Source organism: Dendrobium catenatum, unplaced genomic scaffold (genome assembly GCF_001605985.2).
Source record: "Dendrobium catenatum unplaced genomic scaffold, ASM160598v2 original_scaffold_71536, whole genome shotgun sequence".
Taxonomy (NCBI): domain Eukaryota; kingdom Viridiplantae; phylum Streptophyta; class Magnoliopsida; order Asparagales; family Orchidaceae; genus Dendrobium; species Dendrobium catenatum.
This window is the reverse complement of record NW_021389983.1, coordinates 755,368-774,640: the sequence shown is the minus strand read 5'-3', so window position 1 is coordinate 774,640 and position 19,273 is coordinate 755,368. Positions and strand designations below refer to the sequence as shown.

The 19,273-nt window shown below is 33.9% G+C and overlaps 1 protein-coding gene across 1 annotated transcript; it reads right to left on the bottom strand.

The window, feature by feature from the left end:
• Nucleotides 1–366: 366 nt before the first annotated feature.
• On the bottom strand, nucleotides 367–18,597 carry LOC110108957 (glucan endo-1,3-beta-glucosidase 6). The gene is made up of 2 exons (XM_020839826.2): nucleotides 17,366–18,597; nucleotides 367–1,579 (listed from the first exon to the last, which is right to left on the bottom strand). Exons 1-2 carry the CDS (start codon nucleotides 17,710–17,712, stop codon nucleotides 457–459), a joined length of 1,470 nt encoding a protein of 489 aa, XP_020695485.1. The 5' UTR covers nucleotides 17,713–18,597; the 3' UTR covers nucleotides 367–456.
• Between the last annotated feature and the right edge of the window lie 676 nt (nucleotides 18,598–19,273).

The window sequence follows — 19,273 nt, the reverse complement described above, 5'->3', positions numbered from 1 at the left end:
TCAAATCTTCTGCTATTTGCTTGCAAGTGAACATTGTGACGCTGTTCACCCCACACGATTTTTCTATCTCTATCTGATTTGCCAAAAAAACACACGAAAGAGGAGAAAGACAATTACCTTCACAAAAGCACACAAAATGTAATTGAATTGAAGATGAATCACAACATTTTTGAATTTCACTACATTTTGGAGTGAAAAATGGAATTTTCGGTTGGAGATGCCCTTAGCTTCTGTTTGAATAGCTTGCAATATTTTTTATCTTTCATCTTAAATTATACTTTTTGTATCAACAAAAAAGGCCTGAAGTTTAAGAGGAACTATATATCTAACTTAAATCTCATCTGTTTACAAAATTAAAATTAGTAATGAGAAAATTATCATACTAGGCTTATAATGGAGATCTGAATGAAAATTGATAGCTTGTGATGTCCCCAAAATGACACATGCACTAACATATTAAAACAATGTAATTAGAAACATGAAAGACATATACAAAAGATAAACCACAATAACACTACCATCTCCAACCCCTTTGAGTCTCCAGGAAAGTCCAGAATCAGTCTCGATCATGATCACAAATTTACATGTCAAAGTAGATGGGTCCTTGCTTGTCAAAGTAGCTAGATTATTGAATCCACAAGCTACTTCATCTTGATCATTCTTCTGGTAGTAGCTGTTGAAAGCGTAAGAGATATTACCCATTGCATCAAGATCACCACATGAAGTCTTGTATCCAAGGCTTGTGCAGTCTGCGTTTGCACAGGCATAGCTGATGCTAGGTGCCACATTAGCATCGCTGAGGCTTATAGTAGGCTTGAAAACACACCATTTCTTATCCAGGTATCTGATATTCTTAGCTCTGGCAAGACCAACATTTCTCATTCCAAGATTTAGTTGATACTTTGGGATACCATCAAAAGTGTAGACACCCCAGTGCCTCTCAAAATTGCCTGGCTGTATACTCTTTTCATCTTCATCAATCAAACTAAAGATGTAGGCATCAATGGGTCCAGGCCTCATCGGAGTCCCTTGCCCAGTTGATATATGAGTCATGAAGCCCTGAATGAACTTCTGAGCAAAATTAAGGTTTGCATTCATGTCTCCATCAGTTGGCCAACCTATTTCTCCAACTATGACAGGAAGATTTCCAAATCCATTCTTCCTCAAAGCCCATATGAGAGTGTCATGGTTAGCATCAAAAACGTTATTGTATGTTGTGGAGCCATCAACCACTGGTGATGAAGTCCCATCAAAGAAGGCATAATCTACTGGAAAGTTGGGGTCATTGTAGAGGCTGATGAAGGGATATATGTTGACAGTGAAAGGGGCGCCATTATCACTTAGGAACTTAATAATGTTAAGCATGAGGTCATGGATGTCTGAGCGGAACTCACCATCAGAAGGCTGGCCAGTCTTTGATTCATATACATCAGCGTTAAGAGGAACTGTGACCTTCACCTGGCTGCTCAAACCTGTCTTTATTAGGGCTCCTTGGATGTTCTGGAGTGCAGGTAGAGTGCTTTGAATAAAGCTTCCATTGTAAGTCTGTAGGAAAGGTTCATTTCCAACTGCAACATACCTGTAGATGGAAAAGTTGTTTATGAAGTTTAGTGAGTCAAGAGAGGCACTAATATCAATAATAGACACCATGTGAAATGATTTTGATACTAAACTAAAAACTATAGAATTACATTGAATTAAGGGTGTCAACTTGCTCAGGCAAAAATAAAGCTAGTATGATCAAATATTAGATAACTTTATCCATTTTTCATGGAAGGCAAGAGGGTTACTACCTCGTAATGTTACTAATGACCATGTGATTCGGAAGCTTGTAAAAAATTCTCTGCCTGGAGTGAAAAAATTCCTCACTTTACTGAGCTTTGGATTTGCTCTGCTCCCATTTGCATTATTATAAATGCATCATATCATTCCATAGAAATTTGTTGGGCTACACTATCTATAAGGCTAAAGGATCTTTATGGTGTTTCTATAAATGATGTCAAAATTATGCACCGCGTATCATACAATGTAGGCTTCGTTTGGGACGGTTTTCTTTTTGCTTTTTAAAGCAGCTTCCTAGTACAAAAATTTTAACTTTTGTACTAGGAAACTGGTTTAAGAAGCAAAAAGAAAGCCGTCACAAACGAAGCATTATGTTTAAAAAAATTCGTTCACCAGCATAACAACCCACTAACTTCTATTCAAATAAAGGCAAGACCCATTACGGAGGTAGAGGATGATTTTGTTTGTCTTAGCATTACACAACATTCAATGCACAGATAATTGAGGATTACAATAGTCACAACTTTTTTCAAGTGAAAATCTAAGAAGGAGAAAACCATGGGAAAATCAAAAGGAAAAAAGCACGGGATTTGATACAACTAACATAAACTACCATATAAATTCATTGTGCACAAGACCCAACACTTTCTCTAAACTGGAAAAGGTGAAATTAGAAATCCTGGACTGCTTTAGAAATCCTGAGAGTGTACTGGGAAATGCTGGAGGAATAGTAAGTGATGAACACCATTCTTGATCGACGGCAAGATCAACTTTCAAGTAAATGATGATTGAGAGACTAAAATCGAGCAACAATGGCCAAACGATGATGAGTTTTGATGTTGGTTGATATTTGACAGCATTGGTCAGGCAATGGTGGATGCTGATAGTTATTGGCATTGGTTAATGATGTGCAAGTGAATGGTTGTTAGTGTTCGGTGGAAACAAAAAGTTTAATTCTTCAAATTTGAGCATTCTCTCCACTTGATGGACCCTTCAAGTGTGAAATGAAAGCCTATTTATTGATTTTTGGTTGGAGTGTTTTATTATTTTTGTTAAATCCTAACAACTCCATAGGGCAACCTAGTATAATATTCCTTGAACATTTAATATTTGTTGAGCAGGGAAATGTCTTAATGATATTAGAATTAATTAATTTTGAGTTTATCAGATTCATCTCGTCGAGATATATATATTTCGACTACGAGAATGATTCTAAAAAAAAAAATCAAATGATCCTAAAATCGGTTATGAAAGTTTTTTATTCAATTACTTGAGCACTTTGAGATTTTGTAATTCATCAAAATCCGTGTTGATTGAATGACTTTTTGGGAGATGTCAATGATCATGTGACAACTACCTCTGCTGACTTGGCAATAATTAGTGACAATATGCGGATTTCTTTCAATAAAACCTAGAAATAATTTGATTATTCTACTTTTCAACACTAGGCCTCCATATCTATCTTTTAGGTTTGTAGAAGTTGTCATCACCTCAGTTATTACTACCGCAAGTTTAATCAACAAGGTTAAGCTCCCCAAATGATTGTAGCAAATTAACACTGATTGTAGCTAACAATTCTTAATAAGAAGGTCCTCTAAATGACCATGCTTATATAAATAGGTTCACCTATATATTGTCACAACCCGGCCCGGCTAGCTCGAATTAACGGGGCGGGAATAGATAGTCGTACGATAAGCAGTAACATTTTAACATTTATCCAACATAAACATAAAATAAATTTCATTCCAAAACGACATAAAAGAGCCACTAATCCATTCACACGGTTTGGTCGAAACCAAACCCCTACCTCATCGCACGATTTGGCCGAAACCGAGAGAAATGAAGAGAGGAAGCGAAAGGCTAGGGTGACGGGTCAAGGGTGACGACGGCTCTGGCAATGTTTTTCCGACGAGAAAAAACTAAAGAAATCGTGGAGGAGACTAAGGGGAAGAAAAAGGTATGATTATTTTAAGCATTTCTCCTCTCTTTTTCAAGATATTTGAAAAGGAAATTATTAGAGTTTTTTCCAAAAATGTATTTTTTTTTCTAAAATTTGTTTACGAAATCAATAGGGAAGATTGAGGGAGATGTTTTACGGTAGAAACGAATTTTCCTCAAATTATTTTGAGTTTTAAAAATTAGGGTTTTCACCTAAAATTGGAATTTCTTAAGCCACTTTTCCAAAAACGATACGATTTCTATGAGTATTAGGAATGTTTCTAAATCAAAATTTTGATTTTTTTTAAGAAATTGCATTTTTCATAATTTTTTAATTAAATAATTCCGAAAATTAATTAACCTAATTATTAATTAGATTTAGAAAAATGTTTCACTTAATGATTTAAGTGAAATTGAGGATTTAGGGTTTCCAAAAATTAGGGATTTTAATAAATCCGAAAATTAAGATTAAATTATGTAAATTTTATCAAATATCGTAAGGAACAATTAATGATAAACGAAGAATTTAGACAATTTGAAATTTGATTAAAGCTTAAGAAAGATTTATTGTGACACGTCTTTTTATGTGATTATTATGTTATGATATTTAAGGAGAGCGAAGTGTGTAAAAGCGACACTAAGGAGGTACTGTGTTTGGATTAAGGTAGGTAATCATATCTATTGTAAAAATTTTATATTTATGCTTTGTTCTATTATTTCAATGCAAATCTTTAGAATTTTCAAGTTATATGGTTCACGAATTTTATTTTGGCAAATAACATGTTAAAGTTTTTTTATTTCATGATATTAGTAAGCTTTCATGTTATGATTTAAATTCATGATTTTCATGTTTTAAGCAAATGATAACTGAATCATGATTATTTTTCTTTAAGCATATGTGATGAGGACATCGACAGACACTGCCGACATGTTTATCGCCGGCGAAATCGCAGATCGACGGCCACGATTCAACGCCTCTACTTTTGATTTCAATGTCATGATGTATTATTTAGTATTTGCAGTTTTTCCATTTTTACCCCTGTGGGGAATTGCTTTGTTATTGTAGCCCAGAGGGCAATTTCGTACTTTCTTTTTTTATGAGTTGAGGCCTATATATAGTGGTCTCATATGTTGTATGATGGTTAATTAATATTTTGAATGAAATTTATTTTGATTATCTTTTTCTTCTTCTTCTTGTGGAGAGTTAGAGAGGAGAACGAGAGCCCAAGGTGTGGGCGAAAAGCAATACCCACCAGTCATTGGAAGAGTTCGTGACTCGTGGTTTATCCCCATCATCCGATCCTCGCCCCTTTTCCAACCCACCAACCCTAACCCATCTTGGCCACCAATCACCCCACCTCCTCCACCGCAGGCCTTCTTCCCCACTCCCCACTTGTTTGAATTTTGAAAATACAAATTATTTGAGTTAAGAAAATTTCCAAATATGTCAAGCCAAATATGAAAAGTTTTCAAATTCAAAACAATTCGAATCAAAGTGGATCTCTTAATCAAACCTCATCATGCACACAAGCAAATTTGGAAGGTTTGTAATTTGCTTCCACATCCTCCCCTCTCCCTCTTGATGCCGCCGGCCTTACTAGGCTTCCCCCCTCCTTAATTGCTCCATTAATCCCTCATCAATTTGAAATTAAAATTTTTAATTTCAAATAAAACTCCCTCCCAAATTTCAAATCCTGAAATTTATTTCAGCATTTGTTATTAAAACTCCTCCCTCTCCTCTCTTGAAACCGCCAGCCTCCCCCATATTAAGCTCCCCATTAATTCCCCATTTAAGGCTTTAATTACAATTGATTTGAAATTCAAATTTCAAGTCAATTCCCTCCTAAATTACTCAAAACTGAAATTAAATTTCAGATTTGACTAATCTCTCCCATAATTTCCTAAACCTATTTTCTCCAAACCCTAACTCCCCCCCTTGCACCCGCCGGCTTCACCCTCTCCCCTTGAGAATCCCGTCAGCCCCTTCCCTTTTTTTCTCCTTCTCTCGTGCATTGAGAAGCCTAGAGACGAAGAGGACGACACTTCTCCTATTCTCTTCAATGTTGAATGACGGATCCCGAGCTTGAATGGGGTCTTGTATTCAACACCGACGGAAGCATCAACATCCTAAGATCTCCGTGCTTTGACGTGGGATTTGAAGACGAAACTACTGTTGAAGAATATTTGGAGCGAGTCGTCCCGATTCTTGCAAGCATCATCGACCGACGATTTTCAAGCTACGATTGGAGCCTAATCGGCCACCCACTACGTCCATCTCCACCAACAAAGTTCTTCGGCGCCATCTTGGTAGTGGTAATATCTTTCATTATTTGGCTCACCTTTCTCCGCTAAAGCCTACAAGTAGTTGAGTGATAAGGCCTTGAGGTGAACCTCTCATTGTTAAGTGTGGGGTTATGTTATTTATACTTTGCATTTAATATTACCTTAGTTTTTGAAATGATAGTCTTGGTTATTCTCTATTGCTAATCTTTGGCCTAAGCAAGTTAAATTTTTCAAATTCTTAACTCTCTCTTGCATGATTGAAATAAATTTATAAGGGCTAACTTAAAACAATTTTCTTTCTCATTTCTAAACATAACTCCTAGTAGTTTCACATCAATATGATTGACTAAAAAGTAAATATGAAATTGTACATGTTGATGCGGAATGCCTAAAATGATAAAGGGGCTCAATAGAGCCAAATGATAAAGGAGGCTCATCAGAGCGAAATGGTAAAGGAATGACCAAATGAATGAAAATGTGTACATGATCACTACAAATTTTATGGGCACCTCCGAGACGGGTGATATAGTAAACGTTATGCATATTATGTTATATATATATATTCTAAGCAAAATAAAAGTTTATGTTTAAGAAAAGATTATATGAAAGGTTTATGATTGAGAAAAATTTATGAAAATGTTTCTTATATAAAAATATTATGAATTTATCCAATATTGACCGTCGTTTAAAGTTTTCTTATAAAAAGATGTTTTATTTTGATTTTATGTAAATTTTTATGAGAAATATGAATTACTTGCTAAGCGAGTAAGTTCACACCTATTTATGGGGATCTTTTTCAGGAGAACCATCTAAGAAATGATGACAGCGAGACGACAGTACACCTACCATCGTAGAGAACCTCAGGAGAAAATGTTTTATATTTTCTGTTATGTGTATCGAATCAGTAGATTGTAATTAAGGAGTCTGTTAGAGTTTATGTTGATGTTTATGTTTATATTTTTAGTGGTTGTGGTATGAGGATATTATTAGAAATATTCAATTTGTTGGATTAGTGGCTCTTTTATGTCGTTTTGGAATGAAATTTATTTTATGTTTATGTTGGATAAATGTTAAAATTTTACTGCTTATCGTACGACTATTTCTTCCCGCACCGTTAATTCGGGCTAGCCCTGTTGGGTCGTGATAATTACCACTCTTGTTAAAGATTTGCATTGAAATAAAAAAAAACAAAACATAAATATGAAATTTTCACAATAGATATGGTTATCTACCTTAATCCAAGTACAACACTTCCTTAGTATCGCTTTGACACACTTCGCTCTCTTTAAAGATCATAAAGTAATAATCACATAAAAAGACGTGTCACAATAAATCTTCCTTAAGATTTTAATTAAAATTCCAAATTGTATAAACCCTTTGTTTCTCATTAATTGTTCATTACGACACTTAATAAAATTTATATAATTTAATCTTAATTTTTTGATTTATTAAAATCCCTAATTTTTTGAAACCCTAAATCCTCAATTTTACTCAAACATTAAGTCAAACATTTTTCTAAACTTAATTAATAATTAGGTTAATTAATTTTCGGAATTATTTAATTAGAAAATTATGAAAATGCAATTTCTTAAGAAAAATCAAAATTTTGATTTAGAAACATTCCTAATATTCATAAAAATCATTTTTACAAAAGTGCCTTAAGAAATTCCAATTTTAAGTTAAAACCCTAATTTTCAAAACTCAAAATAATTTGAGAAAAATTCGTTTCTACCGTTAAAACATCTCCCTCAATCTTCCCTATTGATTTCGTAAAGAAATTTAGAAGAAAAACGCATTTTTGGAAAAACCCTAATAATTTTCTTTCTAAATATCTTGAGAAAGAGAAGAGAAATGCTTAAAATAATTATACCTTCTTCGTCCTCTTAGTCTCATTTACGATTTCTTCAAGTTTTCTCACCGAAAAAACGTCGTCAGAGTCCCTGTCGCCCTTGACCCGTTGCCCTAGCTGCCCGCTCCCTCTCTTCATTTCTCTCGGCTTCGACCAAACCGTGCGAATGGATGAGGGAGGTATTCGATTTTGCTTATTTAGGGAAATAGGGATTTCCAAAAGACTGTTATGCCCTCACTTAAAACATTCCAGCTATAAATATGATTAGGGGTAGTTTGGGTATTTAGATGTTTCTATAATTTTTATCTCTCAATATACATAAAATTAACTATGTTCTATATACCAAATTGTTTAGAATATTGTGTAGAATTTTATAAAATTATTTCTGTTAAAATTTGTTAACTTAAAATTTTCACTTAAATTTCGTCGCGACGCATTGAAATGCAATGCGTGCGACAGCTACGATCGTCAAATTTCAGGTTTTACACATAGTGTGGTGGCATCCTCTAGTATTTTGGTTATCATCATTCTCTTTCTAATGAACTTTTACGCTCCCTGGTAATTGTCATCATTTCAAAATAAATTTCTAGCGAAAGAGACTTACTGTTGTTTAGAAAAAGCATTATGTATAACTTGCCTATCAAAACTCTAAATTCAACTGTTAAGGATTATGTGCTTTTAGTGCTGATCCTAGCAAATAAGAAGTGATCTTGATATCCATGTTACTTTCAAGCAAATGGTAAAAAAGAAAACTGCAAATTGATAAAATAATTAAGGAAATTTTAGATTACTACAAAGTGGGCCTAAGAAAAACATTATCAGATAACCAAACTAAATAAAGCCATCTTCCAAGTCAAGAGATTCAAAAAAAAAAAAAAAAAGAGATTCAAAATTTTATTTTTTTTGGAAAATTGTACTGAATCAACTTGATTAACCAGTGGATTGGTAGACCTGACGCCATTTTCTTTTAAACATGCAAATCAATTTCCATTTGACCTTGACGGTCCTCTCAATTTTCCCCACACCCACCAATGAGACTTGAAGGACTTGCGTGCTCAAATACTCAACTCCACATCTTCCAGAGCCAATCCTGCCTTGCTGATTGCACCTCCCCCCAGCCGAGTGGATCACAAATCTTATATTTGGTCTACAAAAAGCTCGCATACCAATAAAGAGGTCGTCATTCAAAGGAACACATGACTCGCACCCACGAAGTAAACATGTGGTGTCTGAGTCAATGAAGACCTCCATGACAAATTTTAAAACAATGCAGCCAAAAATTTGTTGATATTATTTTAGCTTTAGAAAACATTTAGGGCCAAAAGCTCCCAAATTAAAATCCTAGCAAACACACCACACTTCCCTTATATCACTTGTTAGTGAATGGAGGAATAAAGCTAACTTAATCAACAAATTCTGACAAACGTCCATGCGAGCTTCACTCTATTTCTAGGCTAAATTATGGGTGCTTTCATTTTATACAAGCATTAATCATTAATTATAACAATGCCGTTACCAGGTCCCAAAGTCCTGGATGAGAAAAGTGGAGGGTTGCGTTAGGTAGTCGACAGCCAGTGTAAAACTTGTCGAACAATAATGACATGAATCCTTTAAGAAATTGTGTTAATGCTAGGGCGTCCCCTGGAAGCGACGCGCTGTATGGCCTGAATACAGTGACAAATGTGCAAGGGCCGCTGCACCGGCGCCCGGGTGTAGTGTTAAATAGGCAAGAGTTCCCACATCAAAGGACGGATGTGGGCAAAGAAGCTAGTCCATGAAACTAAAATTAGGATAGGAAACTTGGAATATTAGGTTCCCTTACAGGAAAATTAATGAAATTAATAGATATTATGATTCATAGGAAGTTAAATATTTTGTGGCATTCAGGAAACTAAATGGGTTGGAGATAAAGCTAAGGAAATTGATAAGTTTATGATTTAAACTTTGGTATTCGGGTAGGAAGTCGCACTAAGAAAATGGTGTAGGTGTTATTATAGATAAGAGTTTAAAGGATAATGTTATAAAAATTAATAGTGATTAGAGATAGAATTATAGCTTTAAAGATTATTGTTGATGATAAGATTGTTTAATATTATAAGTGCTTATGCTCCTCAAATTAGGTTTGGATATGAGTTCTAAATTAAATTTTTGGAATATGACTTAGAAGAACTTAATTAAAAATATATCCTCTTGAAGAAAGAGTTTTTATTTGAGGAGAATTTAAATGGACATATGTTGGTAGAGAGGTAGATTTGATTTTAAAAGCATTCATGGTGGTCAATGGATTTGGAATGACGAATGAAGTTGGCAAGACCATATTGGATTTTTGTTGCTATAATTTTTTAATTGCTAATATCCTTATTTAAGAAAAGGAATGAGCAACTCATCATTTATAAAAATGGATATAATACAACCCAGATTGACTATTTTCTTATTAAAATATTAAATCGTTTAGATGGCAAATATTGTAAAGTTATTCCGAGTGAAAATTTATGTACCCCAACACGATTATTAATTTAGGACTTTAAGATAAAGGGGCAATAAAAATAAAAATAAAGTAAAAAATTTTCAGGATTAAATGGGGGCTTTAAAGAATAGTAACAAAAATTTTTTGAAATAAGATTTTGATCACAAATCTTATATTCGGTCTACAAAAAGCTCGCATACCTATAAAGAGGTCGTCATTCAAAGGAACACGTGACTCGCACCCATGAAGTAAACATGTGGTGTCTGAGTCAATGAGACCTCCATGATAAATTTTAAAACAATGCAGCCAAAAATTTGTTGATATTATTTTAGCTTTAGAAAGCATTTAGGGCCAAAAGCTCCCAAATTAAAACCTAGCAAACACACACACTTCCCTTATATCACTTGTTAATGAATGGAGGAATAAAGCTAACTTAATCAACAAATTCTGACAAATGTCCATGCGAGCTTCACTTTACTTCTAGGGCTAAATTATGGGTGCTTTCATTATACAAGCATTAATCATTAATTATAACACTGCCGTTGCCAGGTCCCAAGTTCCTGGATGAGAAAAGTGGAGGGTTGCGTTAGGTAGTCGACAGCCAGCGTAAAACTTGTCGAACAATAATGACATGAATCCTTTAAGAATTGTGTTAATGCTAGGGCGTCCCTGAAAGCGACGCGCTGTAATGGCCTGAATACAGTGACAAATGTGCAAGGGTCGCTGCGCCGGCGCCGGTGCAGTGTTAAATAGGCAAGAGTTCTACATCAAAGGACGGATGTGGGCAAAAAGCTAGTCCATGAAACTAAAATTAGGACAGAAACTTGGATAATAGGTTTCCCTTACAGGAAAATTAATGGAATTAATAGATATTATTGATTCATAGGAAGTTAAATATTTTTTGTGCATTCAGAGAAAAACTAAATGGGCTTGGAGATAGGCTAAGGAAATTGATAGTTTAAGGATTTAACTTTGATATTCGGGTAGGAGTCGTACTAGAAATGGTGTAGGTGTTATTATAGATAAGAGTTTAAAGGATAATTGTATAAAAATTTAGTAGGATGGAGATAGAATTATAGCTTTAAGATTTTTGTTGATGATAAGGATTATTAATATTATAAGTGCTTATGCTCTCAAGTAGGTTTGGATTTGAGTTCTAAATTAAATTTTTGGAATGACTTAGAAGAATTAATACAAAATATACCTCTTAAGAAAGAGTTTTTATTGGAGAGATTTAAATGGACATGTTGGTAAGAAGGTAGATGATTTTAAAAGCATTCATGGTATCCATGGATTTGGAACGACGAATGAAGGTGGCAAGACCATATTGATTTTTGTTTAGCTTATGATTTTTTTAATTGCTAATACTCTTATTTAAGAAAAGGAATGAGCATCTCATCACTTATAAAAAGGATATAATACAACCCAGATTGATATTTTTTTTTGAAAATTAAATCATTGTAGATTGCAAAGATTGTAAAGTCATTCGAATGAAAATTTATATACCCAACATCAATTATTAGTTTTGGACTTTAAGATAAAGGGGCATAAAATAAAAAATAAAGTAAAACAATTTTTTAGGATTAAATGGGCATTTAAAAATATTAACAAAAATATTTTTGGAAATAAAGATTTTAATCTTAAGAATTTTGTCTGTGCATGAGGATGCTAATATTATGTGGAAAAAAGTTACTAGTGATATTATTAAATATTGCAAAAGATGTCCTTGGAGTATCAAGGGAAAAGCTCCTAATAGTAAAAATAGTTGGGTGGTGGAATCCTAATGTGCAAGAAAAAATTAAAAAATAAGAAGATTTTTATTAAAAATTGGTTTTAATTTTAAAAATTCTGACAATTGAGAAATATATAAAGTGCTCGTAAGGATGCTAAGAAAGCAATATGCGATGTAAAGGCATTAGCTTTTAGTGATTATATATAATAGATTAGATACTAAAGAGGGAGAAAGATATATGTATAAGTTAGCCAAACAAAGAGATAGGAATAGTAAGGATTTAGTTCAAGTGAAGTGTATTAAAGATGAAGATCAAAAAATATTTTTTTTTAGAGAGATGATATTCAACAAAGATGGATGAGATATTTGTAAACTTTTTAATGAAGATTGTGAAAATAAGATTGACTATAGTGACCTTAGCACCCTAAATCGAAAATAAAGATTTATTTTTTATCGGGCGTATTAGTAAAACTGAAGTTAGAGAGGCTTTAAAAGAAATTGAAGGGTGGGAAAAGCTGTTGGAACCTAATGATATTCCAATAGAGGTGTGAAAATGCTTAGGAGGATGAGGAATTTATAGCCTTACTAAACTTTTAATACACTATTTTGAAGACTAAGAAGATGCCAGATGAGTGGAGAATATGTGTTAATTCCTATTTTTAAGAATAAAGGTGATGCACAAGATTGTGCGAATTATAGAGGTATTAAGTGTAATGTGTCATACTTTAAAACTATGGAGCGAGTTATGGAACATAGGTTGCGCGTAATACTAATGTTTTCTCAAAATCAATTTGGATTCATGCCGGTAGGTCGACTATGGAAGCCATACATTTATTAAGAGGTGTTTGATGGAGAAATATAGAGAAAATAAGGAGGATCTACATATGATATTTATTGATTTAAAAAAGCATATGATAAAGTTCCAAGAAGAGTGCTATGGAGAGTTCTTGAAAAGAAAGGAGTCAATAATGCTTATATTCAAATCATTAAAAGATATGTATGCAGGAGCTATTACTTGTGTTCAAACACAAGTGGATTGACCAAGTATTTCCCTATTTCAGTTGGGTTACATCAAGGATCAGCCTTAAGCCATATTTTTTGCTTTAGTCATGGATGTTCTCACTAGACATTTACAAGAGGATGTACCTTGATGTATGCTTTTTGCTGATGATATTTCTTGTTGATAGACTAGAGAGGGAGTTTGAAGGTAAACTGAATTATGGAGGTCAACCTTAGAGTCTAATGTTTTCGCTTGAGTAGATCTAAAACAGAAATTTATGGAGTGTAATTTTAGTAGTAATAGAACCTAGTGAGGGGATTGTGACTTTGGGCGATCAAGTCATTAATAAGAGTACATCGTTTAGATATCTTGGATCTATTGTTTCAGAGTGGGAGTGAAATAGATGGGGATATTATCAGCAGAATTCAAGTTGGATGGTTGAAGTGGAGGAATGCATCGGGCTTTGTTATATGATAAAATGTACCCCTCAAACTTAAGGGAAAATTCTATAAGATGGTAGTGAGGCCTACATGCTTTATGGTGCCGAATGTTGGCCTTTAAAAAGGAAGCATAATACTAAGTAAGTGTGACAAGATGAGGATGCTCAGGTGGATGGTGGCTTTACCCTTAGAGATAGGATACGAAATGAGCATATAGTGAAAAAGGTTGAGTAGCTCTAGTAGAAGATAAGATTGAGAAAGTCGCCTTAGATGGTTTGGTCATATAAAACGGCGGCCTTGCGATGACCCGGTTAGGAGAGTAGAGGTATTAGATTTGACTTATGTTAAGAAAGGTAGGGGTAGACCTAAAAAGACTTGGTTAGAAAATATTAGGAATGACCTTTCTTTATTAGATTTAAACGAGAATTTGACTTTTAATAGGACACAATGGAGAAAAAGGATTCATGTAGCCGACCCCACGTAGTGGGATAAAGGCTTGATGTTGTTGTTGTTGTATTAATCATTAATTATGTCAAGTTATACTACTAACCAAAATTATCAATACAATATTGGTAATATACTTGTTATGGGCCATGAGGTTGAGAAGATTATTTGATCCATGCTAAAAAAGATACAACAGCAAGGTGGCCTGGGATGCACTCATAATGAAGGTGAGGTTGAGAATAACAATGATGGTTGAGAATAACAATGATGAAGATGAGGATGATGATGTTGATACTGATGACGAGTATATTTTTGGTTAATTTTGCTTTAGTGAAATAGATGGAATAGATCAATTATTGTATACATTGCGCATTGTGTACTATTGTAGTGCAGAAATATTCAATTTTTATTTGATCTTTTGCATCAGTTAATCATTTGTTATTCATATATATTGCTTGGTTATTGCATGTATTTTTGATTGTGTGATGTTACCATTTCTATTTCATGTTTGCAATTCTAAAACTTATAGAAATGATTACAAGCTACATGGAATGCACCTTTTTGCAATCAGATCCACCCGCAAAATCATTCCTGGGAGATCATCTTATTGAGCTATTTGCAACACATCTTTGTGTCGTAATATTTTTTGCTATTGTCTTGTCTTGTCACATAAAAATCATTACGATCTGCAACAAGATTAGCAGTCACAAAATAGTTTTTTGACAAGGTTTGAAACATATTTTTTTTTCTTGTAGCAGTTCTAACAAGTGTTAAGATCGTCGGGCAACTGAAAGCTAAGAGAAGATGGTATGGAGAGGAAGATCATTAGTATTAGTTGGTCATTTAGACAAATTGGCAACTTGGCATGCTTTTCGAGTGAAAGCTATGTATACCTACAAAGACTGGCTAATTGAAAGGGCTTAGTACACAAGTTCACTCTTACATAAGCCACTCTTAAGTGACATTCTTGAGATTAACATTCTATTAAATGAAGTTCAAGGGTGGGATCACTTGAATCCAACAAATAGAATTTACAGAAGTTGGAGCCATCCATATCCGAGCTAATCCAAGTTCACAAGACCACATAAGTCATGTACATGTTGGCATAGCAGATTTTTAATGACTAAACTTCTAGGATCCTAATAAATAAAGCTAGATGGCTTGTATCATGGTATTTAATAAATGGATAAAGTAGCCTATGTTTTGGTTAATCAAAGTGCTCTATCTCAAGCAGTGCGCTCCTTGATTTTTAGGGCTGAGGTCATATAATTGAATCAATTCAATGTCCATTTAGTAAATATTCACTAGCTATGTAATATTCAAAAAATTTCAGGTACAACAACAACATCAAGCCTTTATCCCACTACGTGGTGTCAGCTACATGAATCCTTTTTCTCCATTGTATTCTATTAAAAGTCAAATTCTCGTTTAAATCTAATAAAGAAAGGTCATTCCTAATATTTTCTAACCAAGTCTTTTCAAGTAATAAAAATTTATATTTTGTTTAAAATTTAAAGAAGTTTAAATAATAATACTTTTCAAATTGATGTTAAGAAAATAAATTCATCGTTGAAAGATAATGTATTACAGTAACTTAAGTGTTTCATTTCTAATATTCTAATCACTGAATAGATGCTTGCACCGTATGGTAGACTAGCGGTTATAGTGGGCCATCAATTCTATCGGATAATCTATGCAAACCGAAGAGATAAGGTTCACTTATGTAAAGCACAATTCAGTGCTGTGAAGAAGGAATAGTGCGGTATCTTGTTGTGAAGAATAGTTCAGTATAGTGAATTGAAGAGGAGAGATCAGCACTGTGCAAGGAAAGGATCCGATATTCTAAGCAGGTAGAAGTGGGTGTTGGAGTTTGGGAAAGCCGTTAATGTGCTAAAATGTCATTGCTGTGAGTTATAAAATGGATTGTTGGAGTAATAACAGTGCGGAATAAGAATCAAGGAAAGAAAAATCAGAGAAGAGGAAATCAAGGTGAGAAAATTGCTTATATTGCAATGTTATGGTAGTTTTATTAAATTCCAAATATTAGTGTAAATGCTTAAAGGAGATTTCACAAACTGAAGGAATTACATGGGTATATGCACAAGGGAGGTTTTGAGGTAATATATTATATTTAGTATAAGTTAATATTATGCAAATTAATTGAATGATAGATTGTGGAATTTATTGAATGTAAAATAGGTTATTGTAGGTTACTTACAATCGAAGAAGGGGGTACGAGGTAGAGGATTTGAGGATTCAGCTCTTCAAGAAGGTATGTAATGCAAGTTTAAATTTAAAAGTATATAATGTTATATTCGTAAACATACACACTAGCATTTAATGAAAATTTAGGAATATGGTTATAGAAAAAGGGAATTATGTGATCAATGTATATTCATAGTCAAGTGTTCATTTTTAAACAACCACTTGCAAGTTTGAATGATTAGGATTTAGAATAAAATGTAATATGAATGTTTGATGATTTTTTTTTTTGTTGGTATCATTTTGAAAATAAATATTATTCTGTACATACCACATACCCATGATCTTCATGCAAACAGTATAACAACAATGTTATTATGAAAATTTGCAACCCTACAATACAAATATAAACTATGAATATGTGAAGTTTATTGAATATCAATTTAATAAAATTTGACTAACTAAATTGATATGGCACAATTTCTGAAGTGTTAGATACATGTTGAGGCTTGTCATAGCCATGTTTGTGTCCTGATAGAGACGTGATAGGCACTTGGGAGTGTTGTGCTTCCTAGAGTTAAACAACAAATTTAGGACAAAAAAAATTGCAATGTCGATGAGAGTCAATCACAAAAAACAACATCATGGTGGTGAAAAAGTTCAAAGTTGTGATCGCAACGAAAAGGCATTTGTTAGAGGAGGGGTGAAGAAAACATAAGAATAAGATGAAGATGATGTTTTGGAAGTACATTTGCTATGGAAGAAGAGATTTTTTCTTTAAGCATTGTTTTCATCAAATTAACAAGTTACAATATACCACCGAGTTTTTATGTATTTATACATTTAATACTTAAATCATTATATTTACTTACATGACACATAATATCTAAATCATATCAAAACATATACATTAAAATGGATATTTCACTTTAGCTTAGCTAATATTATTACATATTTGATGAAATTGAAAGATTACATTGTTATATAAATAAACTAAAAAAATAATTATTAGATATGTAAATACAAAAAAAAATTAGTAGCATGCTTGTAAATCCTCCCTCCAAAAAAGGCAATGCAACTTCTTTTCAAGGCTTTGTGGCCCCATTGTTGGAGGCCTTGCTCCCACCGTGAGGCAAATTCAAACACACATTAATTGCTAATTTCTAACAATCGAGATTACATTTACTCAAAATTCATTAAAAAAACTCAATTTCAACAGAAGACAAACCTGATATTGACTCCATCATTGACATAGCTGGAAACATTCTCTGAAACCCACTTTTCAGCGGCTTTCACATTCGTTGCCAACGTCAGAAGCATATCATTTGGGATTCCGACCATCACCTCTATCTTGCTGTTCCTGAGAGCACTCATCGTCCCATCTTCTGCATCAAAAAGCTTTACCTTCTGAAACCCATCGTCTTTCAGAAGCTGAACCACCGTGCTTGGTGGCAGTGGATGACTCGTCTGCGTCCCCCAGTTCGCACCAATCCCACTTACACCGCCCACCATCAAAATCCAAGAAAAAAGCAAAGTTTTCATCGTGTAGAAGCCTTTCATGGTTCCTGAAATCATCTTAGAAGCTAAAAAATGGCTCTTTGAAGAAGATCTAGCTCTCGAAGCCAAAGATCTTATCTTTTAGAAGACGGGTCAGACACAAAACAGTCTTCATGGCTAACAAATCATCTCAAAGATAAAAATGGTTATTTCGAGAAGTAGATCAAGCTCACAAAATCCAAAGATCTCATTTTTTTTCTATAGAACCAAAAAAAGAGAGCTTTTTAGCAAGAAAAAGCTATCATCCCAGCCAGTCAAGCTCTGAAAACTCGGAAAATAAAAAAGAAAATACAGTTGGATTTCGTAGCCAAGTCACAAATCCCCAAAAATCAAACGGGGAAGAACATCACACTCGAGGAAAAAGGAATCCAAGAAATATTTTTCAAGCTAAAAAGAATAACTTCAGGAGCTATGATGAGCCTGCCGTTACATCATTATCAACTCTAGAGCAGTCAAAGAGGAGGCTTTAAAGCAATATAAATGAACGAAGGATAAAAGGGAGCTGGATATCTTGGTTTTCAGGTGGGGGTACCCAACTCTATTCTAAATGAAAAAAAAAACCTTTTCACTGCATTGGGGCAAAAAAAAAAAAAAAAAAGACGAGTGCAAAGCAGGAATAGAAAGAATATGATGACTATTAGATCTGAGAAGGAGACGATAAGATTCGAATAAGACCACCACAGTGGTAAGTAAGAGGTGAAGAGGCTAAATTTCGTTCTTCAAAACAGAGAAATCTCAGAAAAACAGAGATTAGGAGGAAAATTTATTCCAGAACAAAAATATTAGTTGGAAGAAGAAGGATTTGTAGCCTTTGAGATGGATATGTTGCGATTAATTGGTTCGCTAATAAAACAATAAAATGGAGGAGAAGAAGCCGACAGGAGGAAAAAAGGTGGCTTTTTTATTGTTCGCTTATCGTTTGTCTGGAGCGAGTGGAGGCTGACGGGAAGGAGGAGGTAGTCGACGGCGTTAGGATCTGTCCGCGGATGGCGTTAGATTGCACTGAAGTGTGTCAGGATTTCTGACATTGGCCACGTTACTGTGTCTTGGAACGAAATTCAAATTCTATTTGAGCAAAGTTCGAATATCATTCAAATAAGATTTGAATTATTTTTTAAAATCAGTTGAATTATTTTTGAACATCATTCAAACTTATACATAAACTGGGGTGGAACCAGTTATAATTTCAGGGGGACAAACGTATGAGTAATTGTTCGCATATGTGGGCAACGCCCCTTGGAGGGGTTCGACCTACCCGGTCAGGTCGCAGGGTCAAGGGGCAGCGCCCCCGGAATAAATTTTGATTTACTATTTCTCTTTGTATTTGGTTCATCATTCCTTAACAATAATACATCTACATAATGTATTTAATTATATTGGGGGCAATTGCCTAAAAACCATTGTATTTTAACATTTTTAGAGGGGGACAATTACCTTAAAGTCCTTGTAATAAAGACTAAAAATAATCTAAATAAGAGTATAATAAAAAAAAAATTTAGGAGGGCAATTGCCCCTCAGTCATAAAGGGGTTTCGCCCCTATATATACATTATATACGTAAGATTTAAGTTCTAAACTTC

Excerpts from the sequence above, each read along its gene's own strand:
- LOC110108957 (XM_020839826.2), bottom strand. The coding sequence starts at position 17,712 with ATGATTTCAGGAACCATGAAAGGCTTCTACACGATGAAAACTTTGCTT. Across the intron at positions 1,580-17,365 it reads AATGATGGAGTCAATATCAG|GTATGTTGCAGTTGGAAATG; the intron begins GTTTGTCTTCTG and ends TTCCATCTACAG.